The 17,859-nt window shown below is 40.8% G+C and overlaps 1 protein-coding gene across 3 annotated transcripts in view; it reads left to right on the forward strand.

Moving 5' to 3' along the window:
• GPR158 (G protein-coupled receptor 158) overlaps positions 1–17,859 on the forward strand; it is a 199,248-nt gene that overhangs the window by 3,988 nt on the left and 177,401 nt on the right. For all 3 annotated transcript variants that reach the window (XM_083827610.1, XM_083827611.1, XM_083827609.1), the window contains exon 2: positions 11,479–11,584. In XM_083827610.1, coding sequence (XP_083683736.1) covers positions 11,479–11,584 — 106 coding nt within the window. The remainder of the gene's footprint in view (positions 1–11,478; positions 11,585–17,859) is intronic.

Here is a 17,859-nt window from a genome sequence, read left to right on the forward strand (position 1 = left end):
AAAATGCAAGATCTAATAGAGCAATTAGTACTAATGTTCTAATAACTACACGGTCCCTCATGAAATAAGCCTTATTTCCCCTCACCATCTGTCTGTCAGTGACACAATGGTTTAACTTTAAATTCCTATTTAAGGCCCATATGGTAAAAAGCAGCATGTATTTTAGTCTCCATCTTTTTCAAAAGCCACGTTGGTTCTCTCAATGAAATATCCCTGAACCATCTGTTAGGAACTCTTAATGGCTCAGTTTACATGCTCCTTCCATTTAATAAGGATCACTTTAATGGGATCACTGATGGTACTTCAGTGTGTGCCCCTTTAATACTCCTCTTACAGTTCACGTACTTTCTTCTTTGCTGACATTTATTAGGTTTATGGCATGCTACATTAGAGTAACAGATTCATGAACTCATTTTCTTCATGGAAAAAGTGTCTTTTCAAGCTATAGAAGGAAAAGCTGTTGCCCCTACCTTTTGGTGTATCTTCTGTCCCAGTAGCAGATGGGTACATTGCACAATATAGTAATGGGAAGAGTTTTATGAAGATGAGACTAATAATTACTACTGGTTCTGTTCAACACATGCTACTACTGCAGTACTGTCAGCAGTGAGTTTCTGCAAGTGCAGTCGCAAGCAAAGCATCGCCTCTACGTGGTGAAGGGTTGTGCCTTCTGTCAAAGGATGCGACTGTTACAGGCACAGGGCTGTTGCAAACAGCTAGCTATTAGTCTTTAATTTTGTACTCCCCCATATACTTCTCCCTTCACATGAGATGGAAGCCAAACTGTGAAGTGAAAGCCAAGAAGAAGGTCTTTTTAGTCATCTTGACAAGGTTATAGGAGGCCAACTACTGAGATAAGCGGAGAAACCAAAGACATGTTGATTGTGCTGGTGAACGTATCGCAAGCTGTCTGAGGCCAGTGGCACCATATCAGTGGTGCTGCCTTTGCACTGCTTCTTAGCGGTGCTTGCTGGTGTCTCGTCTGCTTTCCCTGGCCTTTGTTCTGCCCAAAAGGAAGGGAGGCGATGTTCCCATCCGCTTAGCGAATGCAGTGCAGACTCATTTCGAAGTGAGGAGAGGATTCGCAGAGACTGGAGGTAATGTGTTGGTGACAGTACCCATTCCCTCCTCCTTCCTTCCAAAGTCTACGCTGATGCAGTCTGCAGCTGGAGTTCAACATCTGATGCGTCTAATTGCTCTACAGCTCTTGTGCTGCACAGGGTAGAGCACTGGTAGCGGTTGCTGTTAGTGACCCTCCTCTGCTACTTTCTGTCGTACGGTGACACGGAGCCACGTCCTGCAGCCCACGGTGACCCGGCTGGACTCCGCAGCCCTGCTGTGGAAGCAGGAGGGTGTGAAAAGCTTCGCCTCGTGGCTGTGTTCCGTTTGCTAAAAGCACTCGCTTGGCCCCCGGAGGGGAAATGGGAGGCTCTCATTGCTTCAGCACTCTGGTGGGTGGGGAGGGTTACTCCTTGATCTGGAAGGAAAGTGTGCAAGTAGTCTGCTACTAGGAGCATATGAGTATGAGTGTTTTTGTTCCTTTTTTTAAAAAAAAAAAAAAAAAACAACACTCTCCTAGGTCACTGAGTCCAATCTCCTGCTGACCAAAGCCCACTTAATGTAATCAGTTGACTCAACTTCATCTTAAAAAGGTAGCTTTCCCTCTTGGCTCTCCACTTTGCTGGCCTGATGGGTTGGGATAGCTTCTTCTGATTTCTGATCTAAATTTATTCAGTTAAATATCCATTTGTTCCTGCTCCAGAGCTGCCTTCTGGCTGAAATAGCTGTCTGCAGACATTTACTGCCCTGACCTATTTATAGGCAGCAGCAGGTCCTTCTCCACCTTTGGTTACTGGACTGAAGAAACCAGCCTTCTCCAGCCTCCTGTCAGGAGCTCTCTGTTGCCATGGTCCCTATTTTCGAGTCCTGTTCCAGCGTTCCTTGAATATGGTTAGTCAGATCCGTGTGCAATGTTTCAGCCTCGTGCGATGACATCAATTACTCCCAAACTCTGATGTATGAGCTGTTGCTCTTGCGGTTCAGAACGTTCTCTTGTGTGCTGCTCTCATTTTCTTTACTGTCGTCGTGCAGTATGTCAGCGTTTTGGGAAGTGGTCCTTGCTCGCTTTTTTTCATCTAGGAGGCCTGAATCCCTTTAGGATAAAGGAGCGGTTCTGCCTCTCCCTGTTCCAGCAAGGTCGTGTTTCACCAAATACAGGGCAGCATTTGCAATCAGGTCTCTCAAGGACTGCTGTGAGGATGCAATGGCATAATGGCTGTTTTGGCAGAAAGGAACGTACTCAACAAGATGAGTAAGGTTTTGTTTTTTTTTTTGTTGTTTTTGAACAATGCTGTGTTCTGCAATAGCTGTGGATACCTTCATTCTGAAGTTTGGCTGAATCAACTGTTGTTTCCTAATATTTTTTTCTTCCTGACATTTATTCCTTCTCTCTTAATTATTTGAAAGGTATTCCTTGGTGCAAAGATTAATCTTTATTGCACAGTTCAATTCAGCTGTTTTTTTTTTTTCATCCCTAAAGGCAGTGTAATGTAATGATTTCCACTGTACTATTAAAAATTACTCAAACCACTCTAGGGTTATCCCATAATGGGGTGCTTAGTTAAGGAAACATTACTGAAGGCAAATTCTACCACAAAGGTAGAACTACCTATGACAAGTAATTTCTTAGGGAATATACTTCTGCTAAATTTTTCACAGGTGTTAAATTGGTAAAATAACCATAAAAGTAGACATAAAAAGAGAGAGTTTCAGAACTTGTAACTTCTTTGTCTTAAATATGATTTAAGCTCTGACTTTAACCACCTCTTTTAAAAAAAAAAAGTTTCCCCGTGGATTTTCAATCTAGTCTCAGTACTGAACTTGGAAAACAAAATTCATTTTAATTGTTTAAGGAAGATTACTAAATGTTGTGGCATCATATGTTAGTTATGTAATCTTGAAAATATTTTAAAATGGTGAGGCTGACATCTCCTTCTATACCATGCCCTGGCCCATATAACATGATTGAAAGTGTGGGTGGATTTAGAACAGATTTTAAAAATGAAAAGGAATAATTTATTTCCTCGAACTAAAAGTTTTGGATTTATATATGGATTTATATTTCTGAAAAGAACAAAGAAATATCTACTTAGTATGATTTACTGTTGATTAAAGAACCCCGCCCCCCCCCCAGTATTTTTTAAATGTTCTCTAGACAATCAGTGACGTACGTGCCTCTTACGTATTAGGTCACGGATGAGAATAAACTAGACAATCATGGAAGAAAAAGGAACAAGGAGTAGGGAATTCGTTTTGGAAACATGATTTGGATTTCTTCACTGTTGGAGAAACAGTGGGGTATTTGAAGAAAGAAGCTAAATATGACCAGGAGAGGACTGAAACACGTACTGTGTTTGTGACAACACTTATGTAGCGCGTGGTAAGTTGGAATAAAAGGAATGAGCTTTTTGGGTCAAACTGCTACTTCCAATCCTCTGTTCCCTACCTGTATCCTCCTTGGGTAAGGCTTCCAGCACAGCAGGCTATCAAAGGTCTTTTGAAGGGAATGGGCATGTGACAGTTCTTACTATCGGAGATGCAGCTCCAGGCCTGTCACCTCCTATTCTGTCTATTCATGAACCTGAGCTGAGATTGAGAAATGTTCCCAAAGATAAGAACAGAAGTATTGCTGTTAGGTCAGATGAAAGGCTTATCTAGTTTTGTCTCCAAAAGCAGCTTCTGGCAGGCACTTAGGAAGCAATATAAGAAGTGTTCATGTATCTTGGTTATATTCCAGTTACAAATAATAAGCAATACAAAATCTTTGCCTTTCAGACCGCATCTGAAAGGGCATTGATAGTAGGTATGGATTGAACTGACCTTCATAATTTACATTTATTTTTAACCCATTTTTGTCTTTACAATATAATTTGGCTCTGGTTTCCGTAATATAATTGAGCTGTTTAAAGAGCAATTATTACTTTCTATTTTTAAATTTGCTGTGTGATAAATTTATTTGGACATCCATGATCCTTGTCTTAGAAAAACACTTTTGCAGCATTCTTGATTCAACTTATCCGGACCAGTCAGATTTAGTTGTGGTGTATGCTATATATTTTTATCACCTGCAAAGTTTGTCAGGGCTCACCTATTTTTGGTTGCTTGTAAACCTGTTGAGCAAAGCAGGGATGACTGTGGTGCCCAGCTTGTTAACATCCTACAGGTGAGAGCTGACCTCCTGTCACACTGATACTCTCCAGAATGGCTGAGCAGTGGGAGCTTCCTTGGCTCTAAAAGAGTGTAGTGATTAAAACATAGTTTGCTTTCTGTAAAGGCTCTATCAACTGAGTTCTTTTCAGATCATGATTGTCTACTGGCCTTACAGATTTTATTTTGGACTGCCTTTTTCTGAGGTATTTGACAAGTTTTTGGTTATTTTGGTTAGATTTTATGCTTCTAACATGCTGATCCTATAGTATTTCTTGTTTTTTGTCTTGCTGTCTTGCCTGAGTTTGTGCTCTTCCAGGTTCCTTTATTTGAACATTGGTTTCCACTTTTCACTTCTAAAATTCCCTTGCTATCTTGTAGATCTTTAGTGTTAGAAGTGCAGCTGTAGTTAGGCTGAAGTCATCTCTCCTGTGTAGGATCCTTCTCATTCAAAGCTCTTCTTGTTCCTAGCCTCTTCTTATATCACTTTCTGTGCTTGAGGCCCTTTCTCTCCACCTGTCTTGTTGACCTTATGGATAGTAATGGGCATATTTGAAAAATGTCTGTTTCTTGTTGAACGGTCTAAACTTGGTTCCAAGACCTTTTTTCATAAGCAGAATCTAATGTAAGTGGTACCCCACCGTTGCTGACACTGCGGCGTTCCTAAATGAGGTGGTGCCTGGTCACAGAATTTAGACACTAGCAGTACTTAAACACAAATCCTCCAGCAAAAGTATCACCACCCCTCAAAGTATCTAGGAAATTCTTCAACTAAAATGCAGGGAAGTCCTCAGGCAGCACTGCATGCCATAAATCTGAAGGCTGAATTGAATACAAAATAATTCTGCAGACAACAGAGGATTCAGCTTTAAGTATTCCACCCTTGTAGTACTCTTCCAAATGGCCTACAGGGATTTTCTTTGCAGGTGAATCCTAATTCATGTGCCCACACTGTTATACTGCACTCTTCAGTTAAGTTTATTTTTAGTGAAAGCTGTTCCTTCTGTGGAAGTGGGCTGAAAAACAGCAGTCATGCTATGGCTAAGGAATCAGGCAAGTCTGTCTGTCCTATCACTAACAAATTAGTGATAACTGAATGACCAAACCAAAATCATGTTATATGTAATATCCCAGTAGGCTTGTGTGAATCTGGTGGTTACATTGCAGTGTAAAGGTAATAATAGTTCTAGGGACATCGAGGTGATGTAGAATCCCGAATCTTAACTTTTGAAAATAACTTTGAACAAGCAGAAGCTGTTGATTACCAGTAAGACGTTTACAGCTTAAGGTCACTTGTGAATTTGACAGCGGGATTTTCTTGGGTGGCCAAAGACACTTTGAAGTGGACTCAGGTGTCAGGTAGCGTGCAACATTTGAAAATTAGCATTCTTGAATGAGCCAGTTTCCAAAATGAGAAGGCACAGAGGTTTCCAACCTGAAAACCTTTGCTATGCTAATTACAGTATGCATTTATCTAGATGTGTGTGGATTTGCAAATTTGGGACATCAGTAGAGAATTCATTTTTCGCATTTCACTGTTGTTTGGTAAGGAAGATTTTTTGAAGGACAGCTTGTGGGGGGTGAATGAATACGGTAATAAGAATTTAGGAAGGCATTTAGATTTGAGGGATGATGTCCGCTTCAGCATGTGGTAACCACACCTGATAGATACCTTTATTGTGGCCGGTGAGGGCCCTGTGGCATTTGTTTGTCTCTTTAAACCCACCACAGTGATTTTGTTTTTCCCCTAGTTTCTAATGCAACACATTATGAGGAAGGTTACATTCTACTGAGGTGTGCAGGATTCATGCTTAGACAGGATTTGTCATCAGTCAAATGAAATATATATGGTTTTGCTGGTGCTTTTGAAAGGCTTCATTATAACTTGGAGATATTTTTCCCCGCAACCTTTAATGTTAAAGGATCTGCTACTGTGTATGGTTCTCTTTATTCCTAAATTTCAGAAGGCTTCTCTGATTCTACAATTAATAGGCTTTAATGCTGTTGATATTTACTGCTTATTACAGAACTGATTATAGTAAGAATCTTATTCATACATTTGCTATCAGCTTCTCCTATTTGCTTGCGATGCTTACAGACACAGCAATAAGTGAACAAACCTAGAAGACAAATTTTGAATGCCTGTTTAGCTGAGCTATGATGACCTCTGTGCCAAAAGCTTCCGAAGATCTAGAGGACAAAGATACTGTTTATCACCATTTAAATGCAGGCAGGCTGTTCTGTGCAGCTCTGGCTTGAGCTGGATGGGAGAAAGGGCAGATGTTCCTTCTGTTTTTTTACGGTGAGACAGTACAGGCAAAAAATTCTTCTGTTGATACAGGTTTTACAACACGTTGTTACAATGAAATATTATAACTACTGAAACTATCAAGATAGCTGGTAGGCTGGGAAAATAAGCTTAAATCAATTTCTGGCACAGATTTTGAGGCAAACAGAATGCCAACAAACAGTGGTACTGGAAATTAAGACAGACACGAAAGCCTCTTAAATCAAACCTCTGACCCAACAAAATCCTTGATGACATACTTCTTCAATGATTATCTGTTACGTACGATTCAACCAATTCTTCATCTGTAGTTGTCCAAAATGTTAAAGACGAACCTGTAATCTTTAGGTCTTTTTTTTTGTGTAAGGACTGTAAAATTGTGGCGGAAAACAAATATTTATAGTTATAAAGAGATTAACAAAATATACTTACTTGCCAGATGGTCCACAATTACCAGTAATATTGTTATTAACTTATCACGGTGGCTCGGGTTCAGCCAGGCAGCACTGTCAGTGTGGATGAATGTGTTATGCTGACAAACTGAGTCGACTGTCATACAGTTGACGTTTGTCTTGATCACTTCTGTTGAGATAGCAGAGCTGCAATTATTTCCAGTTAGTCCAATAAATGTAACACTTACAGGTAGTTGGTCTGTATACATAATAGGAGGATGTGTTCTTCCATATGTTCCGTTTTCCGAATGCTGAATCAAAAATAACTGAAAATGTGGGTGTCTAGCCGGGCTGTGCCAGCTACTGTATTAATCACAGATGAATTTCAGAAATACAGCATCATGTACATATTGGTGTACCCTACGTGTAATGTTGGTGGGGTGCGAGTCTGAGACGGTGTTTTCAAATGGCAAAGCATCCCAAATGAATGCAGTAAAAGTCTGTACCATCATGATGCCTTTCGTAAATGCCACACGTACACTTAAACTTTTTTCTTTTGAAAGCATCATGTATCATTAAGTAGTTGCAAGAGCCTGGTACTACCTCAGCAGGACTGTGATGTCACCATGAGCCGAGCAAATTGCGGAGGTACAGTGAAGAAGGGTTAAAATGTGCCGTGAGGGAAGACAGTGGAAAGCTGTAGTATTTTTTAACTCTCAGGAGAGATCTTCACGGTCCTGCTTCTGGACTGCACTGTTCTTCCTTCCTGTGGATTTTCACCACAAACTCATAAAGCCCTGGGAAAAGGAAAAAGCAGAGCGGTGTAACTGTATCGGAAATTCAGGTTGTGCTGCAGAACTGCAGACAAGAGAAGGTAGAAAGGATAGAAATGTCTGTACCGAGATCTTGAAGACTGGGCTTTGTGGAAAGGCAAGTGTTCTTGTAAGAAGTTTTAACATGAGAATTCAAATGGAAAATTCATTGTTTCAAATGAAAGCACTTTGTAGTGTTCCTGGATAAAGTGTTGTGGAAATAATTTGAAAATAGGTAACTGTCAGGCCTCTGACTGAACAGCCACAAAAAACTAACAAAACTCAAACATGAAATGGAAGTGCACGAGAGGTGGAAACAGGGTCAGGTAACCCTAATATGGAGACACCGAGCATGGATGGGGTTAGGGAAACCAAAGCCCATCTGGGGTTGGATCTGACAAGAAGTGTGAAGGGCAACAAGAAACACTTTTGTAAGCACATTGTTAGCAAAATTAGGGCTGGGGAAAAGGTGGGCCTGCTGCTGAAGTGGACGCTTGGCCTTGGACAGGTAACACGGAAATGGCCAGTGATACCACTTAGCAAACTCTAGCTCTGTGTGTGTGCTTTGTAACTATTCCTCTGGCCCCAGCAGTGATTAGTTTACCCTTCATTTTCATTTTGTCTCTTTCCAGAAGCCTTTGTAGAGGGAAAGGAGAGTTGCCTCTTTGACCAGTTAAAAACAAATGCATGTAAGGGAAACACTTTCCCTGTGAAGGAACTGAAGGCCTACTTTCCTAAGGTGTTTGGGGAATCTCCCAGGTGAACCTGTTGCAGTCCTAATAAGGATAGATCAACATTTTTTATCCCACCATATGAACTATTTTCTTTAGAGTAGTCAATGATGACCTAATGCTTGAGAGACCCTTACCAAAGTGCCTTGTGTATAACATGAACTGAGAAGGCAGGCACTTGCCTTAGTCCTGGGCCCGCTGCCTGCTTCATGCACTTGAGCTCTTCACACCTCTATGCAAGCAAAGTGAAGTCATTAACTTGCAGAGCAGGTCCTGTCCCTGGCCTACATGTTAGTATTTGCATTCAGAAAAGTCCAGAAAACATCAGAAACGCACCTGGTGGGGTCTGTATGTGACCTGTTGAGGAGTTAGTTACATCTGCTTACTCTATGTACTCCAGGAACAACTGAGGCAGGTATCTTCTTACCAGGTTAAGGTAAACTTGTAACCCACCAACATAAACATTTTAGGAAGCATTAGTGTGTACGGTGTGGCAGCTTTTCCCCCTGAGGCCAGTGGTTACCTGGAACCATGGAAAAAGCAATTGGGAGGGGAGGAACTGTAGTTTTAGCATTCCCTGAGGAGGCTGATGTTCAAAACAAGTGTGGAAATGCACAGAGCTAGGAACGAAAATTATTTTTGCATATTCCAAAAGCATGGTGTGTGCTATTTCAAGCTGAATTTGCCAGAACATGCTTAGACGTTTCAAGTGATTTCTAAGTGTGTCCAGTATCAGATTGTGTAGATTCCAGGCAGGAGACAGAGGGAGGGGGTTGAAGAGCATCTGTATGAGCTTCCTATTTAGGCACATAGATTCCTAATGCAGTCTTCCTCTGATCACTAAAATGATGAGCTTGTGTTTCTCCAGTGACTATCTAGCATGTCTGAGGATGAATGTCCAGATATAGCTAGTGTGGACACTTTGATCTTGGTCATACTGGTGTCAGATAGGAGGGAGCAGTATTGTCCTGTTTTGAGCAAGCTCACCCTTACCCCTGTTCTGATTTTGTTTACAAGTGACCCCTCGATGGCTCTGTAGCATTATTATTTATCATTACAGTTCTTAATATATATTGTGCTATAGCTAAAAGAGTCAATGTGCTTTGAGGTGGGCAAGGATGGCCATGTCTTTGGTCTTTGAGAGCTCTTGGGAAAATCTTGTGGTGCATCCCAAGGCCTGGGAAAGAGATCTCTGAAAAGTATGACTATGGTATGTTGAATCTGAGTAAGCTCTGAAAGTTAAGAACTGTTTGTACAGTGCCTCTGGAAGACCTAGAGAATGGCATTTTAAGAAATGATTTAAAGCATTTTGGTACCATTGATGTAGTTGTGACTACAGCTTGTATGTTAGGCAATTTGTTTCTGAAATCTGACATTAGCAAATTAAGAGGTAATGTTGCACCATTTCTGTCTGCGGTGAAGGTAAGGATTAGTAGCTGGGAGGGTAGTCCACTGCCTGTGAAAGGGTGGTGGTGGTTGTGCCATGCAAGGTCGTATGGTGGAAATCAAAGCTTTTGTCTGAAGTGACTGAAACTGTTGACTTAAAAGAAGTGGTACCCTAGACTTACAAAGTCAGTACGGAGCGTTTATCGGTTCTGAGTGAGTCTCTTACGACCTACCAAAATTCGCATACCAACATTTTTGCCAAGTCCAGAGCAGTCACAGCTACTCTCACAAGCTGATGCTATAAATGTTCCACATCTAAAGTCATCTTGGAGATTATTTTAGAGAAAATGAGGAAATTGTTGGAGGTTTTTTTTTTTAGAAATGCAACTCCAAACTTACAGCTTTTGTTTTCATGTGGTGATTTCTGAGGTTTTTTTTATAAAATGGAGCACTGGGTTTGAAATCGGTTGTTAGCTGTTCATTCACAAAAATTTAAGGGAAACTTTTGATGAGGAAAACACAAATGTTCTTGGTGTCCAACTAAAATAGTTCAGACAGTCGTCAAGGACTTGTGTTTGAAGGAAGCATTTTTTCTTGGCTTTGTAGGCATCAGTGGCCTACTCCTGGACTGTGCTGCCCTTTCAGTGGCTTGCATCTCTGTGAGAGGAACTAAAGTGCTGTTTTATCAGCGCAGTCGTGCAGACGTGGAGAGAGAGAGGGGTCTGGGTGAGTGCTGGTGGAGGCTGCTGGGCAGCAGCTGGGGCTTTAGAGCAATGGAGGGGCCTTGCTTTGAGAAGGGTCCTTGGTGGGGACCGTTTGGGTGGGATTTCTCCCTGGGGTGTGCAGATGCGATGGGATTGGCCCCATGTGATCCCCTAAGGCCAGGGAAAACAGGCAAAGTCTTACAGATTATCCTTCGCAACAGAGATGCGGGTATACCGGGGCAAAAGTAGTTTGCAGGTGGCTGTAACTTTCTGCAACTGAGGAAGAGTGGAAATATAAGGCATTTTTAGGATGAAGAGGGTAGTGCTAGCCATTAGCATGTTGCAGACTTGGTTAAGCAAAGAGAACGTGGATGGCCCTGATTTTATTTTTTGTTATCGCTTCCTCCTCATGAAATCACTGGAGGGTTGGGGTGTGTCCAGGGACAGTACAGAAGACTTTTTGCGCAATTGTTTTGTCAAACAGCATTCCCTGGAGTAAAAGGGAGGCTGTTGGTGTCACCTGGCGTGGCACTCACGTATGGTTCTGGGTGCTTCCTGGCCCCAGCGCTCAGCGTGCCCTCCGGGCTGGCTGGTGAGGCTGCTGGTGTCTGAGACAGAGCAGGTCACTCATTGTGCTTATTTTAGTTCTTTGCTGCATCGTAAAATGTGAAGGGCGTTAAATTATTTGAGTGTGCAACTTATTCATACCTGCCACCTTACATCTATTGAGTACGTGAGATTTGCAGATTTCGTGCCATAATGCAACTCGGTGAGGTCTAACATGAATATGTCTCTGCGAGCATGGCTTTGGGAGCACAAAACTCCTCGTTTCTCTTCTCAGACATATCAAATCCCATATTTAGAGGAAAAATGAAGTTCTGCTTTGCAGGTTATAGCACCATAAAGAAGTTTGGTGTATTTCTGTAGTCACCGTGTTCAAGGCTGTTTTCTCTTTTTCAGAGGTGTCGTTAAAGTGGACATAAATCTGCAGAAGGTGGATATCGACCAGTGCTCGAGTGAGGGGTGGTTCTCGGGAACGCACAGATGTCATCTCAACAACTCCGAGGTACGTTTGTAAGGAACCGAGTTAAACCTTAACAGGGAGTTATGGTATGAATAACTTTGAATATACTATGAATAACTATACTATGAATAACTTTCTATAGTATAAATGCTAGCTATTTTATAGACTCTAAATGTGGTTTATAGCCTGAAAAGACCTTCCTGTGCAAGGTGTTATGGTATGCATGAGTTTCAGGAATGGCTGCAGTTTAGGAATATTGGCATTAAAGCAGAAGCTAAGTTACTGTGCAGAAATATAAACTATAGGAACAGAATATCAGTGAAATGATTCATGAAGTTCTTGCGAGTCAATCAAAAACCATTATTTTACATTCAAAGTTAAAATAAACTTTTAATGTGTGTATCGCTTTTGACTGGACAGCCTTGTAAAATGCAGTAGAAGTGGCTGAAATGCTGGTACTGTTTATTCGGAGAAGCTTGGTCTCTTGCAAGAATGATACAGAATAACAAAATTGGATGCTATAATTCTTTTTTAATAGAAATGCCAACATTTTGACAGAGCTGACTAAATGTTTCCGTTCAACTCCTTCCTGCTTCCCCTTTCTTCTGAAGGCCTGTGTCTGGCTCCGTCTGTCAATGTATCATAGATCATTCAGCTTGGCAAATCATATGTATGCAATGAAACTTAAAAACAAAATATATTCAGTGATTTTTTTGATTACATATAATGTTGTTTTCAAAGGTGCGCATTTGTTATCTGTGAGACTGTGCTCTTCGTGTACTTCTGTACTTTCAGAAAGCACAAAGCACAGGGGAAGCTGAAAGCTGAAAGAAATTTGAAAATTGAATCAAATTAGGAGTTGTTTACCAAACTACTCATAAAATGCTGTTTTATCCAAACCAAAGCTAAATTTAGGAAAAGAGTTTGTTTTGAAGAATTCATCAGTTAACATTTTTGAGCAAGAAAAACTCAGAATTGTTGTAAACATCTTTTTTGGTATTTTTCACTTATTTTTTTCTTAAAATATATACAAAATGAGAAATCAAATGTTGTTTGGTAAATAAAAACTAAATAAATATTTCTGCAAATGGATGTTTTTCTTTGTCAATTAGTTTTTGACTTCTAAATTCAAGGAAACGCTTTTCAATATCTCATGTTTCCTCCTAGAAGAAAATACTGTTCTGAGATCTGATAAACCTTATTTTTTTAGTATATGCTAGTTATCCTATACATGACTATGTATTTTGACGAGTGCTCCTCCTTTTCCTAACGTCTTATGAGTGGAAATGTCAGCAGAGGGGTGGGATGGTAAGTTACGTTTCTTCCTGCAGCTAAGAAAAGGGAGGGGGAAAAGAAATCTTATGAGAAGACCAAGAAAAACACGTGTAAAAGTAAAATGGAAATAATGAAGAACGATCACTGGCGAGCCTTAATGCACCTTTGGACTGGTTCAAAGCCCACTGTTTGCTGTAATGGGTTCTGAATCATGCTCTGTGTTCTTAACGTTAAGCAAAACACAATCTGAGTGAAACCATGCTGGAGGTAATTTCAAAATTAGACCCTTTTTTTCCAAATCTGAGTTCTTAACTGTGCGTCCTAGAGGGAAGAATGCAAAAAGCTACTCCCTCTTGAAATAAGGTGCATGGCATGGAGTGTTGAGGCAGGGATGGTGTCTCCAGAAGCTATGAGCCAGGGCTGGGTTCTCTGCAGTCTGGGCTTCACTCTCCTCCTGAGAGCATGGAGGGTGTTTCGTACCCGCTGAGGGAGAGAATAACACTTTTTTTGTTTCACCGAAAATGTGAAATGTACATTACAGATTAGCTCTTCGTGCTGGGATATTGGGCTGATGTTACAAAGAATGTTCTATTTTTCATACTAGAAAGATGCATGGTTTTATTTTAGTAAGCTTACTGCATAAATAAAATGTGTTCTGTTCTGCTTCTGCTCTACTTCTACACAAGAAAAAAGAATGTCCTTGGCTGCTCCGCCAATTTTGCTACCTAGACCTTCATGGCATATCAAAGCCACTTAGGCATCTAGTGACACCTAGATGTAGATGCTTAAATGTGGGTGTCTTAACCTCAGATTTGAATCCCTCCTTTCTCTACTAAAGCACAGATAAGCAACGTTACTCACAGGAACAGTTGTTCTTTAATGAGCGATGCTGTAATATGTCAGCTGGGCTAATGTTCACAGCTTACGGTGTTAATAACATGGGTGAGGAAATGAATGCCACTGCATGAACAGCTTTTCAACTTGTATGTAGAGCAGAAACCTCTCATCTGTCCTTGACATTTATTAGTGTTAAATCAGCAAGGGTCTCATGGCTGAAAGAAGGTAATGCCAGACCAAAATGCAGCTTATCAGCAGGGAGTGCTTTTCCTTACTGCATCTGAAGAGGATGAGACTCCTTGCCTAATAACAGTGACACTGGGGATGGGGAGTTGCTAGGAATAATCTATGGAGAATCTCCGTTTCCTCTGTGGTCTCTTTAGGAGGGGACTTCTGTTTTCTATACAAACAGATCCCATATGCTGCTTTTCACACTTTGTTTAAATAGAATCTGCGCTGTAGAGTAAGGGTAGGTTACATAGCTGTGCAGTAATGCTTTCCATACAGCTTGTCTTATTCTTATAAATGCTAATGAAATGATGTTGCCCATCCTTTCTTTCATCTTCTTAGATGAAAACACAGAAGCACCTGCTGATGCTGGAATGCTTTGTCACGGATTACAAAGCCAGTCTCAAGCAGAGTAAAGAAAGGGAGCACAGATTTAAGTTTGTTAGACCCTGCTTCATCTTTTTAATTTTGTTGAATGACTTGAGCGTTCAGAGATGCGTTGTTTTTTCACAGACCCTTTGGTAAGCCTTTGCCTTAGTGAAGTTCCCAGTTGTCTCTGGAAGTCTGGTTACTGCACTGCCCTTACTGCTAGGCCAGGTACCGGTGCCAGTAAGTCTAAGGCATAAAGCTCAGTATTTCAGAGAGATAAATCTCTTCTTCCTTGTCTAACACTACAAAAATATGGCAAGTGACAGAGAAGGGAAAGGGGGTGACCGGAGAAAAGAAAACAATTTACAAGTTCCGAAAAGGCTTCTTTATTTTGTATTATTTCAGTTTTGTAGCGGCTAATATTTCCTAGATGCTTCAGGTAAATTTTCCTACTTTCTGTGCTGTCCTAAAGTGTTTTTCTTCCAAACAAAAATGAGTTTAGAGAGAAAGAGGTGCATTACGGCAAATGTAAACGTGCTGGGCGGTGAATAAACCAGAGGTCTTTATGTGCTAAGGCTAAAACAACAAGAACAACAACAACAAAAAAGATGGTTCCTAATGTCTAAGAGAAAACGAAGGTATTTCTGCTCAAAATACTGAGTTGCCTTTATGCGCTCTGGCACAGAATCATTAGAAAATGATCCTAATTTGTGACACTGTGATTTAGCTTTGGGAGGTCTCAAATCTAACCTGATTGTGTGATGGAATAATTGTAGTGCTCTTCCTTGCTTGAAAGAAAAATAGTGTGTGGTTGGGGAATTGAAGATTATTACTACTCAAATAAAGAAAATGCCTAGACATCCTATTTCTCCTTTAACCACTATCTGTCGTAGGTGTTCCTTAGGACGTGGAATGTTGACTCTTAAGTACCTTGCTTTATCTATGGTGCACTCAAATTGAATTCTAAAAGCAAACTCTGGGAACAGGGACTGAAAGCTTAGATTCCACCGCTTTTAAATTGGCTACCAAGGTCCCTAGTATACAGTCATATTTTTTTCCTGACTTGCTCTCTTCTGTGCCCATCCCTGATTTCATAGCAGCCTAGATGAACTGGGAGAACAGTGGCTGCCTCCTCCAACCTTTGGATGATGAGGCAGGCAGATGGTGAGGCTTTGCATGATGAAGCCAAACTGTAAAAGTGACGAAAGCCTGCTTCAGTTTCTTTTTTAATCATATCAGCCAAAAAGGAAGGGGGCTGTGGCTAGGTGCTCTGTTCTTGGCCTGGGGTAAGAAAGGACAACCCATGGTGAAGCACAGAGCTGTGTTCTCCTTTCTGCCTTCTTCCCTGAACAAATACACAGGTAATTTGCAGTGGGTGAGGTGGGTAATATGTGCAAGACAAGAAATAATCAAATGAGTTGGGTAGGGAACAAAATATTAAAGATAATTCTGAAATTAACAGGAAAAATAACAAATAGAATGTGCTTTCATTGTACAGACAAGGCTGGTTATGAGGGTAAGAGCATGCATTTTTAATGTTTGAAAGACTTAAAGATTTTTCTCTTAATATACAAGGTTATCTCCCCATACGTTCTGTCAGCAACTGCTTCCACCTTTAGTTAATGACTTTAGAGTCCTTGTTGAGACACTGACAAAATCAAGTCAGAGGTATGTTTGAAGAAATCAGCTGGCGTAGCACGTTGAGCTTGGCCGAACACTTCCAGCCAGCAGCATCAGCCTGTGAAAACTGCAGTGGCTTCCACGCCGTTCCCCCAGCCTTAATGAGACTGCCAACAGCTTGCACTGTGAGGCAGGCTCAGCTGACATCTCTCTGGGTTGCAACAGTATTCCACAAATGACAGCGTGCAAAAATATCTAGAGGGAATGAGAGAGGCAGAGTAAACAAAAAAAGCTTCATTGCTGTCTGTATATAGTGTGTGTATATTTGTGTTTGTAGGAAAATGCATAGGCCTACTGTGTGTGTATTTATTCTGCACAAACACAACCAATGGAGGATGGAAACATGAGAGCAATACAGTCAAATTTTTTTCCTGTTTAGCAGGCAAAAACGGTGGTGGCCATTGTGTTTCACTGTAGTGTACACAGCATTGAAGGAGACCAACAAAAAAAGGTGGGGAAGGCTGGGGAGGGGTGTGTGAGGTTAAAAATACAAGTGTAATGGGGATTGTTTCTCCCAGTGAGTTGGGAGAAAGGAAAAACAGTGCTTTCCAGGTTTTCCAAACAGATGCTTTCTGGTGCCCTTGTCAACCTGGGAAAAAGACATTTAATGCACGTATTCTGTGGGAGGGGAAGCCTGACAAGAGGTTAAAAGACATAACCAAGTGGGTCATATCTAGTGACATTGATTTTGCTTACTACTTGCATGAATTTTCTCTCCATTAGGAAAAATATAGTCAGAATGAGAAGAATGTAAAGAACGTGTACGTTGATGATGCAATCTGACAGTGAGCAGGGTTTACAGGATATAGTTAACTTTTAATTTGGAAGTAATCATCATCCCTGGAGTTACAGATTGCATTCAAGATACAGCAGGAGAAGTACCAGCATAGAGAGCGTACGTGAGGTGATATTTCCCTTTAGAAAAAAACAAGATCTTTAGTGGTAGAATATAATTACTAAATACTGCATCAAATCCTGGGCCAAAGGGGAAATCTAAGGTAGGAAGGGAGAAGCTCAGATTAGTACACAGATAAAGAAAAAATAGCTAGCACTTTTTGCTTTCAGAAGCAGAAAGGAGTGTCTGTCCTGTCAGACTGATGGCTGCTCTTGCCATTCAGCGTGTCTGAAGAGCATGCAGTAGACACAAAGAGCATTTAGGATGCTGTTTTAAAAATAACTTTGCATCGTGTGCATTCATGGGAAAAGTCCCTTCATGACAGTATACCACATCTAATCTGGTACTCCTCCAGCCACCCTTACATTAAATAAGGTAAAGGTTTGTCAGAGCTTTCAGTGATAAACAAGGTGCTATGAAAACCAACTTTCAGTGTAAAGAGCAGTCAGGTTGCTTAGCTACAGCTATCTTTGCCTTTTCAGAAAAAAAAATCTTAAATGACTCTGTTTTGAAGAGTTACTCTTGGTTTTCTGTGTGTTCTCCTAAAGAAGAAAACCTTTGTAATGTTTCCTTTCATCTTAGCAGTATTAACGAGCATCTAAATTTGTCCAAGTCAGTTCTATTTGCAGTGCTTTTCCTTTCCCCAGATTAAAAAGTGAAAAGCTGTAGATGACTGAGTGCTGTCTGACAAAAATTAAAATAGCATAGATGTATCTTTTTTTTTTTTTAGTTGATAGGCAATCGTTGCATGGCATCGATTACTGGTAGTTCTTTCACATCTATTGGTACAGCTTTCAGATCTTTCTCTGCTGGACATACCATCATTATACTGGGCAACACCAATCAGCTGAACTGGTGAGCCAGTCCTTGCAGGATATGGTGCGCTGTTTTAAAAAGTGAAGTAAAAAGAAGTTAGCCTTGCTGGATTTGCAGAACACTGACATGCCATCACAGAGGTCTGGGCCCTGTAAGCTTATTTCATTTCATGCGGATATGGGAATCGAGTGATCCTTACACCTTCATTCTTGGGAAG

This window comes from Anser anser (assembly GCF_964211835.1).
Source record: "Anser anser genome assembly, chromosome: 2".
NCBI classification, from domain to species: Eukaryota; Metazoa; Chordata; class Aves; order Anseriformes; family Anatidae; genus Anser; species Anser anser.